This window comes from Anguilla rostrata, chromosome 8, assembly GCF_018555375.3.
Source record: "Anguilla rostrata isolate EN2019 chromosome 8, ASM1855537v3, whole genome shotgun sequence".
NCBI lineage: Eukaryota > Metazoa > Chordata > Actinopteri > Anguilliformes > Anguillidae > Anguilla > Anguilla rostrata.
Window position 1 is genome coordinate 33,303,662 of NC_057940.1, and position 20,004 is coordinate 33,323,665.

The following is a 20,004-nucleotide window of genomic DNA, read 5'->3' on the forward strand; positions in this document are numbered from 1 at the left end:
TCACAACATCAATAAAAAACTAACAAACAAGCCAAAGCAGCCATCCATAAAAAAAATCCTCTCCTATGTGAAAACAAATATGAATGTAGCACAAATCAGGAGCTAAGTAATAGAGATAGCATGTCAACCCATGAAAAATAAATGCAAATGAGTCGCTGCCGATGTCAAAATGGAGTGGGGTGTGAGGAGAATACAAACCGTCTGTGATGAGACCGTTTTAGCATTTCTTGCACTTATTAACGAGCACACCATTATGCACTTCGCATTTTCCTGAAGAGCCAGACTGAACCTTCTAGATCACAAAAAAGGGCAAATGAGACGCTTCTTTTTTCCCTCTTTATCAGGAGTCTTTGTGTCCTAGAAACAGTGGAATGTTCAGGATAGCGGATAGCAGTAATTAAGACTCACGCTGGCTGTGAACCTCTTTGCCCTGCCCTATTTCATTTAATTAGCCTACTGGGCAACGGCAATATTCCAGCCCACATAATTATAAGATTAAACTCAACCACACAAAGCAAGAACATGTGGCTTTCTGTCAATTACAGTGACAGAGTCAACATTGTTTTAATTTTGCTTCCTCTAAATACACAGATTTTCAGGATCCTGAGGCAGTTATCGTCGGAAGCTCGGTACTTGTCTCTCTGCTCAATGACACGTGTTCATTTTGACCACAGACAGTTCACTCGCCTCCAGGAAAAAAAACATCCTAACAGTTCCAGAGGGCTGTGTTTAAAATATAATCTGGAGCTGATACAGCATAGTCACAGCAACCAGTTCAATCTTGTTTACAACAAAAAATAAATAAAGCAGAATTGTCTGCCAAAACATAAAACTGAAAAAAAGGTTTGCATGTGAAAGTTTGGAGTTGGAGTTTTGAGTATTAGTTTGGGGCACTGTTTATCACAAATTAATGTAATTTAGGCTCAGCATTGCTCACAATACATTTATTAAAATTCAATGTCCTGTTCCTTTTACAAGGTCTTGAATTTAGTTTCAGCCTGTTTGTCATAAAGTATGCTTTTGAGATCCAGGGCCATGCATGGAATGACTCAACTCTAATGGTGTTGTAGTAGCCCACATCGGGTCCAATTCTTTCTACCTGAGAAAAGTGCACTCTTTCAGAGTTCATTCAACCCTGAACATGTTCTTATGTACTGTTTTATGCAGGCTGACAGATTATCTCGATTAGCAGTTCCTCTAGCATGACTTTAGCGTGCATTGGAGAATCGGGTCGCCAATTAATACATCGCAGGCAAGTGGCTTGGGCAGTGCAAACTGCAGAAGCCCCAAGCTTAAATCAATACCCACCTAATGTGCTTAAAGTTAATTACAGCCATAAGGCAAAAGCAAGACAAACAGCCTTCAGGTTCCAAACTACATAACTGGGATATAGTGGATTAGGCAACGGGGGCACGCAACGGTGGGAAACAGGCCCAAATGCTCAAACGAATGCAGCGGGACCCATTCAACCTCGAGCGTTTATGTCTGTTCTGCGGAGATGGCGTTGTTTATTTCATTCATTTATTTTTTTTGCAAAAGCAGCTGGTGAGGACGCCTGCTGTGCTAGCGACTGGCTCTGATTTGTATTCATTATTTTTGTCAATAAGAAAGAATACATGATTACCCCAGATAGGCCTATGCAAATGAGAAACCTTCACCAGCCGACGAGAGACATTTCACAGATATGGAGATTAATTGAAGCATAGTATGTTTGAAATGGCAACTGGGGATGTGTGTTTTATTTTATTGTCTTTTTAAAGCAATGTTTCTCTCTGGCGGGGGGGCGTACTACTCGTTGGTGCAATGCACGCCATCACATTTCGGCAAATCTGTTGAAATCACAACGACCTATTCACCGTCAACCGTTTAATGAGTTCAATCAGAAAGTTTCCACCACAAGAGAAGCTGCCCGTTCCGCAGCAACGGAACCAAATTAGCAGTGATTTGCTCAGCCAGCCTCGAGAAGCACGCGAGAGAGGAAAGAGGAAAGGTTTATCTAAGGAGTTTTAACAGGGGGATGAGCAGGGGATTTCAGGGCTTACTGAGTTTAGATTTTAATGCCATCCCAAATGAAATGCTGTGTCGATGTAATCCACGGAATGGAAAATGTTTTTTTCTCCCCCTCAGGATTCTGTCAAGGTGTCTTTCAAATCTCCATATCAACATGGCATTTTCTCACTTTTTGGTTTTTAGCCTTATGAAAAAAAAAACCCTATGAAGAACTGAATTGACACTGAATGGAATCTATTATTCTAAACAATTTCATGGTCTGAAAAGCAAGTTATTGAGCTTGTCTGAATGCTTTTCAAATGCGCTCTGCTTATGCATGACTACAGTGGCATATGATTGAACGACAATCTCTTTGGCAGTTCATAAAAGGTATATCACAGGTATGTCTTTCCTGTAGAGTAAATATTCATTACAGATAAGGATTCACAGGTGCCTCTTTTGCACAAGTTGCATCAGATACCCCATCCTATCCCATTTCATGTTTCCTTGCGATAATGGAGGCTGTGTTCAAGCCTGGATGAGTCATACCCTTGGAATTCACTTATCTGTCGCGAGGAGCAGCCAGAAACTCTATGATGCTGTCTTGACAGGATGTTTGTCCATCAGAAGGTCATTACCCTCAATGGATTTCTGTTATGTTGCACAGCAAGCACAGAAGCTTGGGGGACTGACCTCTCAACCTTTAATTGTCAGCAGTAGCCACTCCAGCTGTCAGGCCACTGAACTGATCATTACATGCTTTGGGGAACTAAATCTGCAGCTCAAGCCTCCTCAAGAGGAACAGTGCAAGAAGGCATGGAGCACGGAGATTCTCAAGATGTGAAGTGCAGCATTAGGGAATATGTGGGTCTTAGTGCGATCACTTCATTCAAGAAAGTACTGTATTTAGCCCTGTCCAAATTTAAAAGCCTAGCCCTGATTGGGGGGTAGATCGCTCTTTGTGGCAACTTATGTGTGTCAGTGCATGTGCGCACGTGTGCTCTTTGTGTGTGTTTGTGCGTGTGTGTATACATGCGTGCATGTGTGTGTATGTTTGTACGTGTGTGTGTGTGTGTGTGTGTGTGTGTCTATGTATGTGTGTGTTTGTGTGCATGAACGTGTGCGTGCATGTGCTATGTCCCTAAATCTCTCTGGCCCACCTTATATTTTAAACATAACCAATCTTGTCACAACCAACCTAGTGATGTTTGGTATTACCTGTTGAGCATCATGGAGGCACCTAAGACATAAGACACTAGATCAGAAATTATAGAAAAGGGTACAGGCCAGTCTTCCTCTGGTCCTCTACCAATCAGAGAGGAAGGCTTCCTCCTTGCTCTTTTACATGGAGTGTTTTCAGTCATGGTTCTTAGTTTTGGTCTTAGTTCTGTGGTCTTTTTGGGTCTTTGGAGGACATTTACCTTGGTACACCTTGGAGCACCAAACTCAAAGGACTGTGGGAGAGACAAACTGTGGTTTGGTACCTTTACTGTTCGTCTCTTTCATGATTTTATCTTGTTCAGTTCCCCTTTCAGTAAAATTCCGTATTTGTAAAGGTAATGCCGTAGTCTGAGTGAAATATCAAAACTTTGAACTGTTTTTTTCTTTGAACAAATTACAGATCAATACGAATGAACATAAGGTGCCAGAACGAACTGTCAAAGCATGAAAGATTTATATCACCCGCACTCTAGCTCTGTTTTAAATGGGCTTCACCCATAGAGCAAATAGAAAGGGAATGGCAAAGTCGATATTTCAGGGGTAATGCTCCATCATTGTCGTGCCACTCCATGCATAATTCTTTTTGATCTTAAGAAAAAAAACACAGCTTTAATCAATAATTCATAACAGCACAATGACATGAAAGATAGTTTCAGCATTTTAGAATTCCGATGCAAAGCACATGGAATCATCTGGTGGATGAAGCGCTGTCAGACCCAGCATATGTTTCAGGGTTTACCCAGCCGTCCTTTCATTCACTCGTTCTTCCATCCATCCATCTATCCACCCATCCATCTACCTGTATCTGCCTGTGATTCAAGCATTATATTTGTAATGAGACCAGAAAACCGCTTAGGCCATTCAGATGGTAACATGCTCGATCAGCTTCATGCCTGCGTACATCACAAGTGTAAGTTCTATAAAAGAGAATGTTATAAAGAATTCATTAAAAATAATTTAATTTAAAGAATGTTATCCTTTTAAAAAATCAGTAATCCAGCTCAAAAATTTACTTCCAAATTTACTGAAAGAAAATGAACTTAGACGTAATGAAGAAAGCCGCAGATACTCAAATCTGAAATCTGGCCCTCAAGTCCAGTTGTGGTAAGACCAGTGGTAGTTTTTTTTACCCAACCAACTAGTTAATTGATTGATTAATGTTCGAGATTCACCAGAGATTCAACAAACCTGGTGTCCCTGGTCTAACTCAGTCCCTGATTAAAGTGGAAGAATAAAAACCAGCAGAACTACTAGCCAGATTTGAAAATTTCCCTAAAACAAATGAATATTTTAGGTGCTGAGATACTACCACCACCCCCACCACCACCCCGCCCCCCCAAAAAAATCACTCCACTGTAGGAGTAGGGTTTTCTATCCCAATTTGAATGCTCTTGTGTCACAATGAAGTGTTTTCATTGTCTGTGCATCACATGTACCAGGTCATGGGCCATATTGCACTAATTTTCTGCTTCAATAACCATGGGACATCGACATCAGTTTTCAGGAGCCACTCATCGGGAGGAGACGAGCGTGGGTCCTTGTTCATGCCTATTTAAGAAAAGTGCTTAAATGGAAATCAAAAGCCTGAAACAGCCAGAGTAATGGCTATGTTCTGCTAATGTAGCTGGATGATTTAGAAAAATATAGAGGGGAAATAAGGAAAATAAATCAACGTGCACATGCTATGACAATTTTCAGGTACCGTTAATCAAAGCCTATTTCTGAACACACTCGACATCCATCAAGTCAGCCTCCGCTCTCCCATGATCAAGCGATGAATATGGGCCAAAAATAAATCTGAGCACAGTGCACTCTTTAATTTTCAAGTGGCAAATTTCAGAGTTTCAATTTTGTACGTAATATTTTTTACATGATTCCAGCAAAGATATTGAAAATTTAAAATAAGCAGCGGCTGCGGTGCACTGTCCAAGGTTAAGGAACAAAGCAGACAAAAGCAGAGGCTCTTTAAAGGGACATCTCCAGATCTGTGTTTTGGTGTGTCTTTTCAAACGATTGTTGCACCATGCTAACCCTCTAAAACCCTCAGAAATAAATTTGACCACTTTATTTTCTAAGCCTTGTGATAGAGAAAAACTTTCATTTGATAACAATAAGAGGAGCAGCGACAAATATATATCAACATATAAATGCACAAATGACATGCTGCTCTTGGCTATTTATGCAGCCACACTAGTGGCTTCAGTGATTTTGGGACAGTTTCAAACTTTCCCTTTGGAACCCTTTCAATTGGGACTGTGTCTTTTCTGTTAAACTGAGATCCTCCCTCCCCAGAGCTAGTATCGCCGTCTTTGTGTGTCCTTCATCGGAAGGTCTGTGCATGAGACGGAAATGTTTTATTATTATTTTCACTGTAGTGTTAATCATAATACCAGCTGAGCATCATTTAAAACTGCACTTATTAATGCACTATATATATCATTTATGAATAGAAAATGTTTTTACTAATGCCCTCTACCCCCACATCCCATCCTCAAAATTCCCTAATTCCTGAGACCCAGCAGAAATAATGTAAAGTATTTGGTGTCTTGGATGACAGTGAAAATATTTTTAAAAAATATGAATTATTTTTGTCAAATGTTCTTTGTAGCGTAGGTTTCAGCATAGAAGAATAAATGAGACTAAGACCAGAGACTCATGTCCCCCTACAGGGGGCAAAATGAGTTGCTGGGTTTTAGGAGGATGTCAGGATAAGAAAAATGTGTCCTCAAAATATAACTAGTGTAGGGGATGAATTTCATATGCAAAGGTTTGAGTAGAAAAGGGTATCACTGGGTGGAGAAGGGAACATTTGTTTCATTTTTTTTTTTTTGCTTTGTGAGAGCCGCCCCTGGCTAAGCAAGGACTGTTTCGACAGAAACTGGCAAAACATGGCTCTCTGTTTTCGCTTCCGGTCATCCATTGGCGTTTTGATACATGTTTTTCAATTTCATTAAATGCAAATGAGAGAATAAAAGGTTTCCCTCAGAATTTATGTTGGAAATACAATAATGACCTTTCAGCCTCAGTACCCTTTCAGAGCTATTCATGTTTTTCCAACTAATTAGATTCATTTCCGCTAAACCTTGGTACATAGGTTAGACTAATGCACTGTAGAATTTTTTTCATGAAAAAAAACTAAAGCCTGTAACTTTTCAGTTGAGGACATAATGACTTTACAAATGTTTTAAATTCAGATTTCTTTATATAATTACAGGTTCTGATGCAGGGGAGTCGGGGTCCTCATCTCTAATTTCCAAAGCACTTTTTCTCTCAAAGTTTGACAGGTTAGTCGGATATCTCAGGGTAATGTTATACAGAAGAAAAAAAATCATTTCAACCACTTGAAACTCTAACAGTCTGCTCTTGGCTTATTCTGTTTTTCTCTTTGTGTATGCCTGTGTGTATGTGTGTGTGTGTGTTTTAGGCTTGTGAAAGTGTCAATGGAATTCTGAATTGCAATGTTCTAGCAGTGTTCTTGCAATTGCAATGTAATTTCTTAGATATAGTCATTTCTATTGGAAAAGGGCATCTTGTTATTTTGGCCACACTTACAGTATAGCTGCTGGTGCCTGGTATGCCATTATGCACTTACGATAACCATAGTATATACACAGTAGGACAAAATGTCAAGAAACTGTCTCCATGCACATAGGCATGCGGCACCAATGTTCTTCAAATCAGGAGCCTAACTTGAATGAATGGGTTCAGTCAATAAACTCAATGGTTTAATGCCTGTCATCAAGCCTGTGTGAATTGGTAAATTAAATTAGTGCATCATGTTACTTTTCCTGTATTTCATTAATGACCATTCTTCAGTATGATATTTTCTTTTTTTTTACATGCATTGATGGTGATACATTTCGGAAACTGAGGCAATCACAAAATAGTAGTATGTATTTAAACAATCTTTTTTTATAAATGTACCATATGAAACAAGTGTTTTAAGGCAGAATTATTGGCCTGTTATGGAATTGAATGTAAAGCTCAACGCTCTGTTGTACAGGTACAGTAAGTGGACTTGAGCACCATTTTAATGAGCTTCTTTCAAAGTTCCTTACGGAGAACAACGTAGCGGGGTGCAGAGATGTCATAAGGTGAAAGAAAATGAGGAAAAATGGATACTGCTGAGAATTTCAGTGGCAGGCTATACATCTCATTTACCGAGACAAGATAAATCTTGAAAGGCGCACTGAAACCTTTCCTTGCCTCTGGCCGGCAAATGAAATGATGGCGTCGGTTTGGCAAGGAGACGCAGGATTGGCTTAAAGTGTCCATTCATTCTGTGGATCCCAGAGAAACAATAGCCGCAGGTCGCACAAACCTGTACCTGGTCCCTTTATTATCTGCTAACTGTTGTCCCTGATGTGTTATCTGTCTCAGCTAAGCCTGGATATATTTACCAGGGGGGCAAAAAAAAAAAGCTTGGGGAGAAATTTTATACCAATGACGAAATCCACTATACACAATAAATCTAATTTATCACTAGCGGGAAAAGGGACTTGCTGTTCTACTGTGATCCTTAATATGATTAGAACATAGCTGATGTAAGAAGAGCCAAAATTAAGAACTGAACCCTGTAGAATAAAAAAAGAGAATATTTTGAGAAATCATCAGTGGCATTCCCTGAGGTTTTCTGCACTATTCTATCTCCTTTCATCTTTGTGTTCAGTGATGTTTTTTTTTTGCATTGTTGCCATTTAATGATGGTACTCTTGATCTCTGAAATATAATTTTAGCTACAGGTAATACTGAGTGTTCTAAAAGCATGCAGTTACAATTCACAGTGCCGGATGCAAAAGCGGGAATTAAATTAAGTGAGATTAATTACATGGTTCGTGAAGGCGCGTAGAACACCAGGTGAACCATAGTGCCCCATGTTTAACCCTCAGGGTTCTGACAGAGCTCTCTGCAGCTCTCTTTACCTCTGGAGCCTCTCGAAAACCACGCAGCTGCCTGCCTCGCGGTCTGTTCGCCTCGCCTCGCCTCGCAGATCGCAACAAATCACTGTGCGGCAAGAGCTAACCAGCCATGACAACAGGGGAATCATTTGCATTACTGCGACCTGTGCAAATGCTCAAGATCTCCTATCAACGGAGTATCGGGACTTGAAGGCAAGCCAGTGCACCGCTGAGTACGATAGCGCAGATTACATTGATATTCGGTCCAGTGGGCCGAGTTCCTGCCGACAGCAGCACTGTTCTACCAGGAATGGTAGGAGACCTCCTGTATTCCTGTCAGAGCCGCTCCCTCCCCCCCGACAGCCCGGAGGGAACTCCGCGTATCTGGCTAGTCGCCGCCACGCTGAACCGTCAGCGAAACCACCTGGGGAAAGTACAGTGCGTAGCCTTTCCTTCTCCCCGCAATCACTTCCATTCAACTCAGCCACACCCCCAAGTTTCCACAAAGGGCCTTCCATACTGAAAATCTCCTCAAATCTGAATATAGCGGATTTTATTCATCTCATTGCTGTGTATGAAGAGGTAACACATTTTGCGCATTCATTAAATTGCCTGTAAGGCTTTAATTCCGATAGCAGCATCGACACCCAGTTTGCTACCATTTTAAAAAAAAAAATCTAACATTACACAATTTAAGTTAATCAGCTATCTTCTGTTCCTCTGGACCATTCCTTACCGACAGAACCTTAGCAATGCAATCACGATAAAGCTATGTCAGTTGATTATAAAATAAAATGCTAAATTAACATTGTATTGTCTCTTTCAAACAGTTCTAAAACTGTATTCTATAAAGGTACACTGTAGTGTACGTAATCATCAGTCATTAAGAAATATGATACCGTCACCTTCAAAATTATTGGCTCTCTTGCTATAGATGAGCAAACAAGGCTATAAATAACAGTGGTAATGAGATGTGTTTTATGCTCAATATATGGGAAACCTAAATCCATCCCCACATTCTTATGCAATTTCTCAGCTCATTTTTTTAAACATGTAATGATTTAACTTCAAGTGGTGGGAAATTGCAATATAGTTCTGGGCTGGCATTGTTTATTTTATATATATTTTATACTGATTTTAATTGACTTTTTTGTTCATCTTTTCATGAATGGCAATGATTTTGGAGGCAACTGTACGTGCCTCATTAATCTATTTTAAAGATGTGCTTCATTTAATTCTGTTCATATTGAATATCATTTTTTTGGGGTTTCTGAAAAACACAGACTAACAGCATGAAATCCCTAATGTGGCCCTAGCAACGTGATCGACTTATACACTTATGTTTGTGTGTGTGTGTGTGTGTGCGTGTGTTTATTTATTTATTTTTTGTGGCAAATCAATTTAACATTGTTAAACAAGAAACAGATGTGCTGCACGTAAGGTTTATAGCCAAGGCTATTTTACAGCCCCTGTTCCCCAGTAAGGCATTTGTGTAACTGTAAAGCTATAAAATATAAAAATGACAATTATTTAGCATTCATCAAATTTTACAAACATAAAAGAGCCGATTAAGTCAAAATACCTACATGCTGGGTGGGAAGGAATCCTCATTATAATTCCCCCCAGCCTCTTGCTTCACCTAATGGATGCAAGTTCGAAGCAGAGGTAATTATTTGTAGAGGTTGCCCCTGACTTTTTATTAGCTCGCTATTATTATACATGCATAAACGGCGTCTATCCCATGAGCCTCCGCTGGCGCCGTAGGTGTGGAGGAGCAAGGGGAACGGGGCTGGAATGGCGCACTGACCTGCCACACCAGGGGCTCCATCTTATCAGCGGAGGCCGACAGGCACACGCTCAGCACGACGGTGTGGGAGAGCGAGGTCAGCACGCTGGCGATCACGGCATCCCGCATGGAGAAAGACAGCATGGTGTACACCACCAGGATGATGAAGAGAAAGAAGGAGACCTGGGGGGAGAGACCCAAAGCAGAAGAGAGCTGGAGAAAGAGCTGGAGACCAGGGGGGAGGCTTGAGACAATGAAAGATGGGGCAGGACATCATGAACGCCAGGAGGAGATGCCTGGAGGTCAGAGTGCTTAGCAGAGACATCAGGTGAGATATCAGGGAAGGGTGTCTAATGAGATATGAGAGCTCCAATCAGATTTGCATTGTGGGTAACAAAACTCTTGGACTTACCCATCCGGTTTAACCATCTGGGTCTAGGTATGGTTTCCAACAGTTTAACCTATGAACTATTAGCTGAAGAATTTTGAACATTACCATTTACACTAGCCTACAGTAGAAAATTAACATCTCATTGCATCACATAGCCTATATTGAAATTATGTTGGTTATGGATGCACAGTTCTTGTCTTTTTCATTTTTCAGCATAAATATGCAGCAGCTATTTCAACCTCAGGGCAGATTTAATTTGTATGTTTTATTTTACCAACTGTTTCCTATTGTAGTAGCCAAGCACCACAGAAGCTGTAACTGCAGTTTGTGCCAGGTACAGGGGAATGCTTGAAATGTGTTCGGTGTTCAAAATTAAGCGTACCAACATCTGAGAAATTATTATTTCACATCTGCTGAACTTAATAGATAGCTTTTCCACAAATGCAATGTTTAGAAGGAAGATATTGTTTATCCTCAAAAAATATATATATATCTTAAATAAAATAATCTACTATTTACAGTTAGCATGATTGTATTAAGATATTTATGAATTGATAAATAAGAAAATCAAATATCAAAATAAATGAGCAGAATTTGCTCAAAGTTGTCCAGAATAAATCCATAGGCCTGCCTTTTCGTTCTGTTTCTTGTGCTGCAAATTCTGTGGCTGTCCAGAAGGATGTTTGCAAACTGCTGTGCAAATAGAGTTCACAGTTTCCCTTTTGTTTGGTTGATTGTGAGCTTAACAATGGTGCTTGAATTTGATATGAAGTGTAATACAATGGCAGTGCGTGTACTGCCTTCCTTTGTCTGGACAGCACTCAAAATGGTGGCAGAGAGGGAAAGACCAGCTCCTCTTGTGTTGCGCAAGACAAGAGGCTAATCCATGTGGCACACATTGCAGTGTGCGTTAACCCTCTCCTGGTTATTTTCACAATGAAGGAAGAAGGGAAAGAAAACTATAAACATTTTGGTTATAGCTGAGCAAAAACCTAAAAGAGCAGCAAACTCCCTATCAGCCGTTTTGCTCACAGTGTATGAGGGAGGTCTTCCTATGGTAGGGCGTCCTTTCGGAAGACCTTCCCATGTTAACTGGCAAAGCTGAGCACCAGGAAGTACTCAAAGGTTAATAAAAACTTGACAGACCCAAACCAATTATGTGCTGATTTGAAATTTTACATTGGCCAAGAAACCTGTCCATGCTTTTATCTCCTCTAGGGTTGATTTCTGCATTTCTCATTGCAAAATAATACAGCCCACACTCTCACCAAATCCGAAACATCTGCCCATATCACTCCTGGTCCGGGAACCTTGCTCTGGCTAGCAGTAAATATCAGAAATGATTTTAAGGTTCTACTCTTGGCTTGCAAGATTTTAAAGGGGAATAGCCTTGACTTAATTTTACTTTTTGTTCTTATTGCCAGTGTTATTAATGTTATTGTTAAAATACAGTGGGGAAAAAAGTAATTGTACTTAATTATCAATTTTCCTAAATTAATCTATTAATTAATGGTCAGGAGAAATATAGCAATACTTGATGCAGTTTTCCTCATTTACATATATAAATGTAAGCCTTCGCTGTCATCTACATTCCATGATGAGTTCTCACATACAGTCAAGTCACATTGTAATACTCAGATTTAAAATTAAATGAAATTGGATCTTCTAAGAACCTCCTTCCATCCAATTAATTTTCATGTAATTAATTGAATTAAGCAAACCACATCTGCTTGGATAAATTATAATACAAAATAAATCAAAAATCTATAATACATTAGTCGTGTCCTGGGGCAAGAATTTTAATTGTGTCTGGGCAATTAATAAACGAGTGATAAGAAAATAATTAATGCATTGCATTGATGGAATGTAGGTAATCATGTGTGGAATACACAAAATGGCATTTAAAGCACAAGCAAGTGCTTGCAATGCATGTACACATCTGCATGCAAACACATAGAAAGACACACAATGTGGGACCCAGAGGAACACACCTGTTGCAGTAACCAAGGAAACCCTGTGTATTGTACAGTGAAAATCTCACTGATATGACACGCTGAGACAACGTGGGCTTTTGTTGTTTTTAGCTGGTTAGAATCCAGACAATAAAATCAAAAACATTTTTGAAAATAAATAAATAAATAAATAAATAAATAAATAAATAAATAAAATGTTAATCTAATTTGTAACAGTGACATCTTTGTATGTAGAGTGCCCTTCTGCAAGGTCAAGTAACCCACAGGCCCACATAAGACAACACTATTAAAGGCTACAGTCCTGAAAAAATGCTTATTCATTCTGTAGCAGGGTTCTTTGCTTTTTAACTGATGTGCAATCCAACACTGGTAACTGAATTATGCGATGAGAGAAAATGGTGAATGGAAAAAATGACAGCCCGTGTATGATAATGTATTTTATGCGTTAATGCGGTTATAAAAACCGATGCCCACCACGTCATGGTCACCACCAGTAAATAAGCGACTAAGTGGCTTCACTATGGCCCATTTCAGACCAGTAATTACTCCTGCGCTAGGTATAATTTCTTCATAACGATTAGGCCCATAAAACAGAGTACAGAGATGGTATAGGATTACCTCACCTCTGAGAGGCTACTGATGTGGACAATATCAGTTTCATTCTAAATGAAATACGTGCTCTGCCAAATGATACGAACTGGTCAGGAGCAGAAGCAGGCTACAATAACAGACAGATGGATAACTCAATGTGAAAAATGTAGGAATCCTAAGCCTATGCGTTAATACTCCATATAACATGCATGGCCACCTTTTTGAAAAGAGGAAATTCAAATCAATGCAGAGCTTCCCCAGACCGTGTGTTGCAGAACACACACAAACACACACAGACTTCCAAGTATCTTGGCCTCCAGGGCACTTTCTACAGTTTCTTCTTGAGCGTTTATTAGGCTTTTGCATATTCTTTGTAATGCCAGGGTGGACCAGGCATCATGTTTCCCTCAAATAATCCTTAGATAATAGCAGAAATGCCATTCTTCAGCATCGACTACTTTTTCAGATAGTCAAAGACAACTTAAGGCTTAGACTGTTCAATGAAAGACCCGAGGATTGTGGTAAAGGCGTCCCGCCATATTGAGTGACTGCGTCTGTTACTATGCAGAATGGAGCTGAACTTGTGTTGCATTACGGCGTGCAATAAAGAAATACATTTTCAACGTAGCACAACAGCACATTGTCAATATCCAGGATAGGTCCCTGTAAGAAGCGATTAGAAAACAGGTAGAAAGAAGCTGTCTTTCTACCTGGTCACCGGAGATGAACTGAACCCAGCAGGGTTACCACAGGCTGCATGCAAAATTGTTTTAATTAGGCAAGGGGAGCGGGGGGCTGCTTCCTACAGGGCATTTCCTCTACAATTATTGGTGATAGTGCCTTGGAAACACGGAAGCACAGTCTATGAGAAAGACTGAGAAAGCTATTCTGATTGCTTAGCAATTCTGGCTCAGTGTGGATCTTTTCAAGAAACACCAAGAAATCCATGCAGCTATCGCGGTGCACTTTAAAGGGACCTTGAGTGGTCCAGGCCCTTTCAGCGACTTACAGCTGCCATTTCAGGAACAATGAACAATTTCCCAAACAAATGACACGTCTCTCTCCCCTGTCAGTCTGCGCGAATTGGCGCCTTGGTTCATTTCTTATTTCTCTCTGTGGGTTCTGGAAACGTGAATGAACCACTGAGAAACTGCACGTGTCATTGAAGCGGACGCCTGTCTGCCAGACTTGACAATGGCCTCAGAGCCACACCATATGGCTGGCGAAGGCTTGCAGTTAAAGGCCTCAGTCGTCTTCACCTGGAGTTCCCTGAGCTTCGGCTGAAATTTGGTTCTAACCTGTGTATATATATCTAAGATGCCTGACACAAAAGATTACAGCCAACCAGATTCCCAGGTTGAAAGTTACTGATTGTAGACAATAAAATGGCGGTGTACCAGTAGAAAACTGCTCTCACACTCGCCCATTTCCTCAAGCAGTATTCTACAGACAGCAGCAGCTTTTTTTATCAATGTATTTTACTGTTTGTGTTGTTAATGAAAATGATAAAGACTGAATACCAGAAGTGAGTCATGGATCAAATTATCTGATAGCTTTGTAAAATATCCTTATGAATTTTACAATTTACATTGAGCACCATTTGTGCTTCTGGCAAAGGAGGATACCAATTATACAGTCCAAACAGAGGTGTAGGAAAAGCAAAGTAGAAACTTCTCTCATGCAGTTGAAGTAAAAACCCATGTGGATTCTCTGACAAAACTTAACCCAAATCTGTGAGGTTTTATTATTTATTTATTTATTCTTTACCATTAATAATAACAATGTTCAATCTGTGAAATGGACAAGTGAGAGATTTACCTCCAGCAGAAAAAAATAATCCCTCATGTTACGTGTCATTCTTAATACCAATCATTTATGAAAAATCATATAATTCAAAACAGACTTTATGGTTACTCTCTTTAGATTAAAAAAGTTTTTTTTAAATAATGGAAGCATTAGTTAATAAACTGAAAGAAATGTGCTGTCTTTGTGTTTGGTTCTGTCTAGAGCAGAATGAACAGAAGTAGTTATAACAGAAAATGTATGAATAATTTAGGCTTAATATGTTTTTCAGTCTGGTCTCACCCAAGATGTCTCAAGAATAGATAAAAATAGACAGGCTGACCTGACTATCTTTTATCCTTCAACATCCTATTATTTACAGATGGCCATTAGTTTTCTTTAATTATGAAAGTACATTCAGAAATGGAAAAATCTTCATAGAACCTTTTTTCAGTTCAAGAAATGCATTCATTTGGTGAACTGACTGAATTAAAAATGGAATTGATCCCAATCCTGGTTCCTTGGGGTTAATTTTAGTATCTGGGGTCGCAGTGTTATTTAGTTACTAATTTTGTCACTTAAATAATTAAAACAGTGAGAGTAAAAAAATTTTTAAACTTCAATTTGAATAACATTGTTCAAAAGTGTTTACAAGAGGCTTCTCAGATAATTTCACTAATTGCTTAGCATATCTGTTCTCAAAAAATATTTTACTCGGTTCTCTTCAGGTTATGTAAGATATCTGTTTTAGTTTTTAGTTCCTGTTGTTTATGATAACGCTTTTGAATGATGAGCTGTTGAGAACTATGCTGCAAAGAACAACAAGGGCTGGCCCACTCACTCACATGAATGCTTTCTGAATAATGGACAATCCTGGAGGCAGTGCCACCACATAAACAGTGCCCGCTGTAGTACACTCATGAATCACACATGAAAAGCAATTATGATTCATGTCAAGGGTGGGACTGAACAAATCAACTTGTTCTCTGTCATTTCAAGGGCACTTAGGGCTGTTCTACAAACATTTCCAGTGGTTTTACTCAGTAATGCATCATTCAGTACATGGAGACACTTATGTACCTGCTAAGTTTAGCCTTTTCTTAGCTATACTGTATATGCATTCATTTAAAAGCTGTCGTTTCTTGGAATAGCCATTCGATATGCTCATTTCTTGGATGTCAAACATTAACCCCAAGGAACCAGGGTTGGGATCAATTCCATTCTTAATTCAGTCAGTTCATAAAAATAATTGAAATTAAATTCTTGGAATCGGCAATAATGTTCTATGAGGATTTTTCAATTCCTGAATTGAATTTCAATTCATTTTGTGAATTGACTGAATTGAAAATGGAATCGATGCCAATGCTGCAAGGACTGACAATGTGTACAGCCATACAAGTCCACACTATGTCAGTGGGCCTCCAAGACCAAATTTAGAAATGGTTTGAATGTCCAAGATGTTTTCCTTGGGTTATATTTATTCACAGAACAGCTTGTGGTGGCCCTTGAACAGATTGTGTTTTTCAACGCAGCAAGCAACCAATGACAACGTCCCCTAGCATCATTTCAAATAGCAGGCTTGTCTTACCTGATCCCAGGGGCAGATTATTCCTCCAAAAAACATAAACAAGTAACCCATGGCAACCAGGCAGCCCCAGATCACCAGGGAGAAGAGACGCAGGAGCTTCTTAAACACGGACTCGATGCAGACCAGTACGAAGATCGTCAGGAAAATAGCCAAGGCCGTGGGGACCGTGATTAAGAACGCCACGTGGTCTTCCATGTCCTGTGGGGGGGGGGGGGGGGGATGCAGGGAGAAAAGAGAGTCACACACAAAGCCCCACCGTGACCTTTCACCTGCCACAAGCCCATCAGTAAACACTTGTCACAATTGATTCCGTTCTCCCTGCAGAACCAGTGACTGTATTTTACATGCCCTGGAGGGCTTGAGTCCGAGCCCAGAGAGGAGGCTGCCAGGGCTGCTGGAAGTGTAATTGAAATGTTCTTCTTTCAGCGGACGCGTTCGAAAGGAGCCACAACCCTGTCTTACGCCGGCACGCTCGGGATTGATAACGCAGGAAACAGCAGAAACCCCAAGGAACGTTCGCTCCGCATGGAGGAGGCGTCAAAGGGATCCTAGCCGCAACTCAATCCTGGCAGCATGCGCCGCGCCAGCGAAGCTGGCTCTTGTGGAGGGAAAGGAAAACTACAAAGCCAGGAAAATGGATAAAAGCGCAACGTGGGCGCTTTCAGACGCCCCCCCCCCCCGAATCCACAGCTCAGAGGCATCCCCTTCTGACAGCTAGCTGGTTTCGGCACAGACTTGGCGCCCCCCCCCACCACCTCCCCTCCTGCTATCGGCACACTTCTGAACCTTTGACCCGACCTATTCAAACATGACTCATGGTGATACCCCAACCTCACATCCAAAGCCCCGCTTGGTGCGGTAGCTTCACCTCGAGGGGATTGAGCCTCGTCAAGCTGTGCCTGTTCAGACGCGTGAATGGAACAGCTTCCCTTGTGGCCACACACTGATAATTCAAACATCTCAAGGTCCAAGTGACATTTCTCTGGTGCTTTCCAGTTTCTCTTGTTGTAAAGGACAGGGAGGGAGAAGCTTCAGCTACAGCCGGCAGTGCTTTCTCTGAGAGATACAGTAATTCAGCGCATAACATTCAATTCTCCCCCACTGACTGACTGATGAAAGTGAAGCCCTTGATTCGGTTTGGGAAAGCCCTTGAGTTTTTTCAATAGGAATTTTAGAATATCGTGCAAGAAGTGAATCGTAATATGAGTGATGTGATCAACTATGCTAAAAGAGATTATTCAGTTCCCACCTGAGGAGTGATTTGTTGTACTGAACACAGGAAGCAAACTAACAACAAAAAGTAATGACTTTCGGGGGGCCTTCTGCAGAATATTTTCTAAAGAAAGAGAAGCCTGGGCATCTATTGGTTCGGCACACAGCACACAAAGGGCCACATAATTCAAATGAACCAGTAAAGAAAATGTTAACACTTACAGTAACCCCTCTTACTTTGTGATACAGAGTCTAACTTAATAGCTTGTATAGTTCATACACAAAGTAAAGGCACTGATGTTAAATTGGCATTAATAAATTCAGTCATTAATGTGCATGTCTCATTCACCATCTCTCCGAAGCAGTTAACTGTCCCAAAACAGGAATGTATTAAAACCTGAATCAATGCTTCCTGTATGAGGTACCAGCTTTGGCTGTCAGAAATGCCATACCTCAATGGAATGATTCACATCAAAATGTCAAGAACAGAAGAACTTACAGCTTTCAGTGCTGAAAATGCTTCTGAAATAATATGTTTGCAACACACAGGCATGCATCTCCATAATCCGTTGCTTAGCAATATGGCAGGCCAGGGAGCACCATCACTTACCTGATGTAAGATGAGTGGGTTCATGTGAAATAACCTCAGGAACGTTACAGAATCACTTGCTGGAAGCATGTCCTAAGAGTGTGGAAGCCCCACGGACCATAGAACAAAATACCCGGCACACTATACTGTATGTGATTCCTTTAGAGGTGTGACAATAGCAGCTACAGTTTGGACTGTGGCAAAACTTAATGCTTTAATGACAGTGCACCTAGTTACGCAACTTTAGTTTGCATGAACTGCAACAGACTGCTCATTCAGTGAATGTGTGTACTTTAATATTAATGAGCTACTTCTAAGCTATATGTGAATCATAAATCCAGCCAGGTACGTAATGCTGTATCCAGTTGGTTTACAGAGGTCAATTTCTCAATGTGAGTAATCAGCATACTAGGTAAAAATCAGAATGAGACAATACAAGTGTCGTTCTAACAAGTAAATATGTATTGCCTTAGCCTGGATGTTTCTCATAATTTAATTTAGATTCAACATTTCATTTATTCATGATCATCTCACTATATCATATTGGAGTTGTTATACCTATTCTCAAGATTAGATTTATATTTATGTCATGGCATATTATTAGCGGTACAATGTTTTCCTTTTGTGAGTATAGCAGTAGCACTATTCCTGCTAAAGACCCATTTAATGTCTGAGTAGTTACAATTCCTTCTAATGTAAGATCAGAGAAAAACTGGTGTGTTTGAATAAAATCGTAAACAAGACGGCTAATTGAGCAGGTCAGACTAATGGCCTTCAGATGAACCTGCATCCTGTGGATTTCTCCATCATCTTGAATTAGCGCTGCCTGCCAGAGACTGCGACGCTGCCGTCTCTGCGGATAATCAGATTGATCCTATCCCTCTGAAACCCGCCCCCCGCCCCTCCCGACCCCCCACCGTCCGCCATCCACCCCACATTCTGCCACCATTATTGCGCTTTAGCAGCACCCCGCACATAGTAGCCAGGGGCTCTCTTTGCCAACTGAACACATTCAAAGTGTTCAGTTGAAGCTGGAATCGCTATGAAGCTGAAAACACCACGAAGCAGAGCGTGACCCTGAAGACCGTGAACCTGAAATTACCTCTCGTGGCCGAGGCTACCGTGGACGCGCTTTCAACTGAAAGAAAACGGTCGCGCCGTGTTTACCGGAATCAAACGGTGGGAAGACTGCAGACTGGAGATAAAAAGCCCCGTCTAGTGACAGCACTTTCTCATTTACTCCATTGCAAAGCCGAATTCATCGTAACATTAATGAATCTGGTCAGAATATTAGCAACTGCAGCACAGTGGAAACTGTGTCTAAGGCAGTGTTTGGTAAAGCTGTGGGCATTGGGTGTGCGTGCACTTGCGTTTGAATGCTAGGACTTTCAGACCTTTAGGCAGAATATGACCCACAAATGTGGCTCTCTTATCATAACAGGGCACTGAGCTGAACAACAGAGTCTGAGTCATTTTTTATTTTTACTGATATTCAAGCGTGTTACATAAAACGCTTGAGCCTGAACAGTAAAGAAAAGTGGTTTCCCTTTGCAAAACCTCACATATTCTCTGAAGGAGGTGCATTCAATTCTACATCACGTAGTACTCTTTGTTGTTTTGTTTAAAGGAGAACTTAATGGATTATCATAATTTTTTTTTTTACAAAACATTCATGCCCTTGAATGATCAGATTATGTGGGGATTTAGTTTTATCCATTTTTATCATTGCCATCAAGTCAAATGTGTGCTTTTCAATCACAGAAAGTTGTGTATTATTTTAAAAAAGTAAGCACAAACACCAGTTTCTGGTAAGCTGAAAGTAAGGCTGCAAATAACAACCATATTTTGCCTAAAGAAACGGCACCAAGTGATATTGACATTCTGAAGAATCACAGGGTAACTAAAATAATGACTGCAATTATGTTATTGACAAGTTCATTGATTTTAAATACGGGATGAATTTGTGATGCTACATCAACCACAT

At 40.4% G+C, this 20,004-nt stretch overlaps 1 protein-coding gene across 5 annotated transcripts in view; it reads right to left on the reverse strand.

The window, feature by feature from the left end:
• The window catches only part of adcy2b (adenylate cyclase 2b (brain)), a 59,228-nt gene that overhangs the window by 37,326 nt on the left and 1,898 nt on the right, over positions 1–20,004 (reverse strand). For 3 of the 5 annotated variants that reach the window (XM_064347781.1, XM_064347782.1, XM_064347784.1), the window contains exons 2-3: positions 16,220–16,417; positions 9,916–10,077 (exon numbers count right to left, since the gene is read on the reverse strand). In XM_064347781.1, the coding sequence (XP_064203851.1) occupies positions 9,916–10,077; positions 16,220–16,417 (360 nt within the window). Of the gene's footprint in view, positions 1–198; positions 403–9,915; positions 10,078–16,219; positions 16,418–20,004 lie in introns of those variants that run through there. The other 2 variants (XM_064347783.1, XM_064347785.1) reach the window with 2 other exon arrangements.